Source organism: Nestor notabilis, unplaced genomic scaffold (assembly GCF_000696875.1).
Source record: "Nestor notabilis isolate BGI_N333 unplaced genomic scaffold, ASM69687v1 scaffold24409, whole genome shotgun sequence".
Taxonomy (NCBI): Eukaryota; Metazoa; Chordata; class Aves; order Psittaciformes; family Psittacidae; genus Nestor; species Nestor notabilis.
In genome coordinates, this window is record NW_009942731.1 from 19,057 (window position 1) to 25,949 (window position 6,893).

Consider the following 6,893-nt stretch of genomic DNA (forward strand, 5'->3'; position numbering starts at 1 on the left):
TAAATAAAAGCTTAAATCTGCTGCAATTGCTTAAACCAGAACTCTGTCACTTTAGTGCTGCTGAAGCAAAGCTGGCCTTGATGAGATGATTTCCTGAGGCACCTGGAACCCAACTGCCCCATCGGTGCAAAATTGAGCTCTGTGGAGTGGTTTTCCCCCTTAGGGACAAAGCATCTTTGTATGGGGCTGGTAGCAGGGGTTGAGATAAGTGAAGAATGCACACATTGTCCTCAAAGGGGCTGCAAGAACAGCTCTTTGTTATCATCTAGCCCTTGGAAAGCCAGACAGGGATCTGAAGAGCACTGGGTATGATAAATATCCATCATAAACATGACAGGCTGTTCCCTTCTTCAGACAGGTAAAAGCAAACACAGGTCTGTGGGTGCAGCTGTGTTCTGATACAGACATGGGAAGATTGCACCAAAGGGCGAAGGCGTTGGCACTCAGTGCCTCTTGCCTTGAACACTGTTGTTACTATTCTATATCAAACTATCGTGTTATTATTCCAAACCATTCTATGGTTATTCAGGCAGTGATTTCTGATGCGTTCTGCCTTTGTTGTAGGGATCCATTTTCTGTTAATTTAGGGGGAGGGAGGTGCTTTCTGAGCATACTAATTTGAACAACTAAACTGCCTATTTTTTCCTATGAAACCCATGGATGTGTAACAAGGAATGTGACAGTATCCAATTGAAAAGATGCTTGATTTGCAAAGAATAAGGCGTCAGAGATGTGAACCAAACCTTCTTGCAACCCAGGTTTCCCAAGCGTGAGCCCAGCACTGGCCTGGCCAGAGCAGGAGCAGGGATTTTGGTGCTGGAGCACTCTCTTGCCACCAGCCACTTGGCACAGGGCTTGTAAAACTGCAGATGTGGTTCTGTGCAGATCAGGGGGTCGATGTGCACAAGCAAAGTGTGAATTCCTCATGGGCAAAAGGGTTTGTTTTCTTCCAAACTGGCAAATTGCAATTCTTATTCTGATGGTGTTTTCCTGGTGACTCAGGGAGACTGGGGGAGGCAGGAGGGAAAGCATGAAGAAGGGGTTCCTGTCTGCCCTAGGAAATGAGTTAACTTTAATGCTATGCAGATCTGCACTGCTGTCATCTAAGAAAGTCATCTAAGGCTGCATCAGCCCCTCTGCTACTGTTGCTTAAAGCCTGTTGGGGAAATAGAGGCACATGGTGATGTTGGTCCAGAATTGTGCAGAGGGGGATTTGGGATGCAACAACTTGTACTAATCCATGGGCATAGCCTGAAGGTCCAGTAGTGATTTTGAATGAACAGTTTGGGGAGGGGAAGGGTGAAATACGGTCACCCCAGGCTCAGGTTGGAGGTGCATAGGAGCACATCGTGCACCGGGAGCACGCAAATGTGGTTCATGACAAGCATCAAGTGATGCACGAAGTCCGTAGGCTGCCACAGACACCTCATGTCTTTCTGTTCAGTATCTACTGCAGTGTCAGTGCTCAGTGATTTCATTACTTAATATTAAAGAGACAGACATAGGAGGAGAGAATCTTACCTCTCTTTTTTGCCCTTAACTCACTACACATTCGCCTCTCATCCATCGTATATCAGATGAAGAATGTTTAGGTTGGTTTTGGCACCTGCCTGCTTTATCCCTTGTGAGTGAGATGCTGCCAAGTTTCAACCATGCACCCCTGTCACTAACCTTTTACATCGGCATCTTCGTCTCCTGGTTTCTACAATAAGGAAGAAAACGTGTCAGTTCAAAGACACCAAATCACAGCTCAGCAGAGAAACGCTGCAGCGAGGTAGGGCTGGCATTCCCCAGCAGCTTGCTGTCTTTAAGACGTATAAAGATGAATAAACCCAGCTTATTTTGGAGGAAAGCTGTGCGAGGGAGCAGTGCTGCAGCTCACATTTCCCCAGCGGTCCCAGAGTATCTTAATGAATCAGGTTTTCACACAAGTCGCAGCAGCAGCAGCCTGGCGACACTGACACTGAATTAGATTCACTTGCTGTCTCCAGCAACTTTGGCATGTTGCTGAAAACCCATTAGCAGCAATTAATTCCTGGTGAGAATGATGCCAACTCTTCCCTGGTTTGGCATCTAGGTGGTTACTTTGGGATGTATTCAGCAAAATACAATGCCTGGACGTTCATTTTTAGTATGAGGGAAATATCTGCCCTTGAGGGCTTGTGCTGCAGAGATGAACTGCAGCTCGTGGCTTTTCACTGAGCATTCACATCAGCATTAAAAGGCAGAAATAAATCACTGAGTGGTGTTTGTAGGTTAACTGGGGAACCCTGGTGAGTTCAGAGGGAATTGGCACCAACTACGGGCGCTCTGCTGCTGCCTCAGCCATTTCCCTCAGAAGAATGATGTTCTGCTGTGGTTCATCAGTGTTTTTTCCTGCATTCCTTCCTCTTGCTGCAGGCCGGGGTGCTGGGTAGTTTGCAGGGCTCTGGGATGCTGAAAAACTACTTTTCAGCCTTCCAATACCTAAAGGGGCTCCAGGAAACCTGGAGAGGGGCTTTGGACAAGGGTCTGTAGGGACAGGACAAGGGGAATGTCTTTAACCTGCCAGAGGGGAGATTGAGATGAGCTCTTGGGCAGAAGCTCTTCCCTGTGAGGGTGCTGAGGCGCTGGCACAGGGTGCCCACAGAAGCTGTGGCTGCCCCATCCCTGGCAGTGTTCAAGGCCAGGTTGGACACAGGGGCTTGGAGCAACCTGCTCTAGTGGAAGGTGTCCCTGCCTGTGGCAGGGGTTGGAAGTGGAGGAGCTTTAAGGTCCCTCAACCCAAACCAGTCTGGGATTCTGTGCTATTTCAAACTGTCTCTGGTAAATTCATCTCACGTCAGCTCCAGGCTGTGGGGTCAGTGAGGATCCAGCTGGGTTCCAGTGACGTTCCAGGCAAACAAGCTGAGCTGGTTTAGTGGAATCAGTGCAACTTCTGGGGGTATCACAAAGTTGAACTGATTTCAGTGAGTGTTAAACTGATTTAACACATTTGCACTCGCTGCTTGCTCAGGGTAGTTAAACATGAAATTTCACCAAAGGACTTTTGCCTACTCAGAGATTTTGTGTTACTGCTTTAAGCAGGGCAGCCTCTGAACCTGTGCCATTGAGTTGCTTGTTTGGTTACAGCTCAAGCTGCTGGTGGGGTGTTTGACTTCACAAGCTGTGTGCCAGAGCATGTTTATCCTGTTCTGTCAAAGTGTTTCAGGTTCTGGTACTTTTACCCTCTGATACACCCATTTAAGGATGGTAGAGCCAATACAGTTTGATAGAGTTAATTTCTCTACTTATAATCTATTTTTCTTCCTTAAAGGTCTTTTCTGACCTAAATCATAGAATCATAGACTGGTTTGGGCTGGAAAGGACCTTAAGATCATCCAGTTCCAACCCCCTGCCATGGGCAGGGACACCTCACACCAGACCATGTCACCCAAGGCTCTGTCCAACCTGGCCTTGAACACTGCCAGGGATGGAGCATTCACCACTTCTCTGGGCAGCTTGTTCCAGCACCTCAGCACCCTCACAGTAAAGAACTTCTTCCTTGTATCCAACCTGAACTGCCCCTGTTTAAGTCTGAACCCATCACCCCTTGTCCTATCACTACAGTCCCTATTATTCTATTATTCTAAGTTAATAGTTATTTCACAGCCTAAGCCTACTGGTGAGGATAATGCAATGATTTTAGCAGTGGTCCTTCTCTTGGGTGGACTGTCCTGGTTATCTGGTGCCTGTGCAAAGGGGATAGTTGGAAGATCTCTTCCCCCGAGGGCCAGGGCTGCACTTTCAGGCTGGAGGGTTATCTACAGCGGGTTATATGGGTGACTCTTACGTTGGCACAGCATGATGGTGACTGTCAGGGCGACGAGGAGCAGGAAGCAGGCGACTGTCAAGGGAACCCAGATGAAGATGTCACATAAGAAATCCAGCTCTTTCTTCTTGCTGGTCTCTGCAGGAAGAGAGAAGAGGGAAGGTCCACCACATGCTGGTGGAGCCAGGGGACGTGCCTGGTGTTCAGCAAGGCTGGTGGTGAAGCAGAGGGTTCCCCCTGGACCACCAGTGACCTCCGCAAGTGCATCAGTTCCTGCTGCTCGTTTACACTGATCATTTTCATCAGCATTGAAAGGCAGGAATAAACCATTGAGTGGTGTTTGTAAGTTAACTGGGGAATCCTGGTGACTTCAGAGGGATCTGGCACAGCATTTCCCTGGGGTGTTCCTGCGTCTCCTGCTGAGTCTAAACCCATCCCAACCCTCCCTCCACCTCTTCCCAGTGTGCCCAGGCGTGAGACACACTCATGCTTCTTACATCATCCTTCACCTTTCCCACATGGAACGAAATGCTGGAGTTTAATCCTTCCAACTCTGCTAAAGCTCCAAGGGTTTTCACGCTCCCCACATCCCAGAGTGCCTCCAGGACCCCCCTCGGTATCAGTGGACCAGAGCCCAATTCTTCCCCTCTCCCTTCATGCAGCAGGACTACCTGGATCCGGGCTTTTCAGGCAGGGGTCCCTTTTGGTGGTGCCATTCTGGACAGTGGGTGCTGGGGTGGTGGGTGCCACTGTGGTGGTGACTGTCAGTGAAAATGGATGGATACAGCATGTAGAACACAGAAAACAGCTCCCTCCTGCCCTCGTGCTCTCCCACCCCTGCCAGGGCACAGATGCTCAGGTCCGAGGGGACCTCACAGAGCCCATGTTGGGTCGTGACTCCCCCAAGACCCAGTAAGGAGCTGCAGGCTCTTTATTTCTTACTCTCTGTTGGTGGAGGACTTTGCTTTAGTCTTATCCCTTAAGAGCCATGAATGGGATGGAGAAGCAGGGATGGGGTGATGCTGTGTCTGCCCCATCACCTTGCCTTTGGCCAGGAGAAGGCAAGCAGGGAGCCTCTGGGTGCACTGGTTATGAAACGCCTTGGGCAAGCAAGCACAGACAGTGGGGTCTGTGGGAGAGGTGACTGATTACAAAAGGCAGGGCAGGAGGTGCTGGGCATTTGGGCAGAGCTAAGCGATGTTGGGTGGAAGTGTTGCTGACCTGGAAGGAAGACAGACCGGCCAGGGCTGAAGTACAGCACTTGGTTGCTGTTGATGAGGCAGTAATAGTTCCCCTCGTCCTGTGGCATGAAGGACTTCACTACCAACCAGTAGAACATGCTGTCTTTCCCTGCCACAAAGCGTATGGATGTCCTCATGTTCCCCACAAAGGTGGTCCGGGAAAGGGAAGAGATGAAGACGATGAAGCGAAGGGTCCCAGCCTTGTCCTGGTGGATCCAGAATACGCCACTGTCCTTGTTGCTGCTCTGACACTGCAGGTTCAGTCGCTGTCCCATCCGGGGCTGCGTGATGCTGTGAACCTTCAGCTCATACCACTGACCAAGGATCTCAGGACAGCCTGTGGGAGAGGAATCCCTGTGGGAACTGCTCAGGAAGAGCCGTATCCCCTCCGGACAAACCTCATTGCCTGTCCATGGGGCGTGAAGTCAAATGCAAAGGAAGGACCACGATGACTTGAAGGTTCTATTGGAGTCCTTACTGGGATTGTGCGTGGAGGGTGCTCAGCGATCAGCCACCCAGACTTTAAAGGTGGGTGCTGCTCTTCAGCTGCCTTCTCAGGGATGTTACCCCTTCCCAGCTTACCCAAAGTGACTCCTTAAAAACACTGACTGCTAAATCCCGCTTTTTCCCATTCCCCCTCCCCTCCAGAACCACATATCCAACCGGGCTCCCTTTCCAGCACGTTTGATGCCGCAGCCACCCATCCAGCTGTGCCACCTTCGCAATTACTGAGCAAACCTCAAAGTCACCCTTTTTGGTTTGCTTTTTATGTTCCCTTTAACAATTTAGCCCAATTTCCTGGAATCAGTGGCAGGGATTTACTTGCCCATCCCAGTGAAGGTGATGCTCAACCCCATAGTGCCCATACTCACAGAGCCCCAGGGCGAGCAGCAGGAGCAGCGCAGGAGCCCCGGTCATCTTCTCCTTGGGGACGGTGCAGCGGAGCAGAGATGATCTTTCTCGCTCGGCTTGGGTGAGCTGCGTTGCAATTTGGGGAGGATGTGATGTCACCAGGACCCTCTTGGGTGTTGTTCAGCATCTGTGGCAAAAAAGGGAGAAAAAAGGATTCCTGAAGAAATCCAGTTCTAATCCAGAGGCTGGGTTCATTTATCGCTATCAGTTCTTGACGGTGCCACAAGGATTTTGCCTCAATGACTTCCCCGGAGATCCACACTGATGATGCTCACGCTTGAGGTAGGATCAGCGCCTGCAGCTTGCTGTGTCCCAGCCTTCTGGGGGTTCACAGCAGCTCCAGCTCCACACAAGTGATGGACAAGCCCAATACTTCGGCTGCAGGCCCCAGGTTGCAAGGGACTCTGCTGCCTTCGCTTGTGCACACCCTAAGGGTCTCATGTGGATGACAAAGCACACCCAAAACATGAGTGTTTCATGGCATGTATCCATACGTGTTGTTTACCCCCAAGCACACGTGTTGCTGCCCCACAGCTGAGCTCTTCAGGTGCTGGGTTGTTCTCTTTGCAATCCCTCTTTGCAGTTGCTCTGCAGAAGCCACTTAGCACAAGGCAGGTGGTCTGTGATGTGAAACCCATCGAGAAAGCCCCAGGGTTGTGTTTTTGGCATCTTGTGGTTTTCCTCTCGAACCACAGGGTCTTCCGCCCTGCCAACAAACCCCAGTGTGCTCCCACGGGGAGGGCCCTTCCTGCCTCCAGGTGACCACTCGCGTGTGGGTACGGGCGATGCTTCCCGGAGCTTTGCACATACACCAGCAACTGCGAGGCTGGTGGGCTGCTGTGTTATAGATATTCTTCTTACTGGCATTTCTTGGCTTTCCTGTTGGTTGTTTTTCTGTGGGAGGTGTTTTTCTATGACTCCGTTGCAAAGAAATACCCCTTTTGCCTGGG

General features: G+C 50.5%; 1 protein-coding gene across 1 annotated transcript in view; it reads right to left on the bottom strand.

The window, feature by feature from the left end:
- Nucleotides 1-5,949, bottom strand: part of CD8A (CD8a molecule) — a 6,713-nt gene extending 764 nt beyond the window's left edge. Inside the window, exons 1-5 of the mRNA XM_010021548.1 lie at nucleotides 5,904-5,949; nucleotides 5,012-5,368; nucleotides 4,462-4,551; nucleotides 3,812-3,928; nucleotides 1,672-1,702 (exon numbers count right to left, since the gene is read on the bottom strand). Coding sequence (XP_010019850.1) covers nucleotides 1,672-1,702; nucleotides 3,812-3,928; nucleotides 4,462-4,551; nucleotides 5,012-5,368; nucleotides 5,904-5,949 — 641 coding nt within the window. The remainder of the gene's footprint in view (nucleotides 1-1,671; nucleotides 1,703-3,811; nucleotides 3,929-4,461; nucleotides 4,552-5,011; nucleotides 5,369-5,903) is intronic.
- Nucleotides 5,950-6,893: the final 944 nt, after the last annotated feature.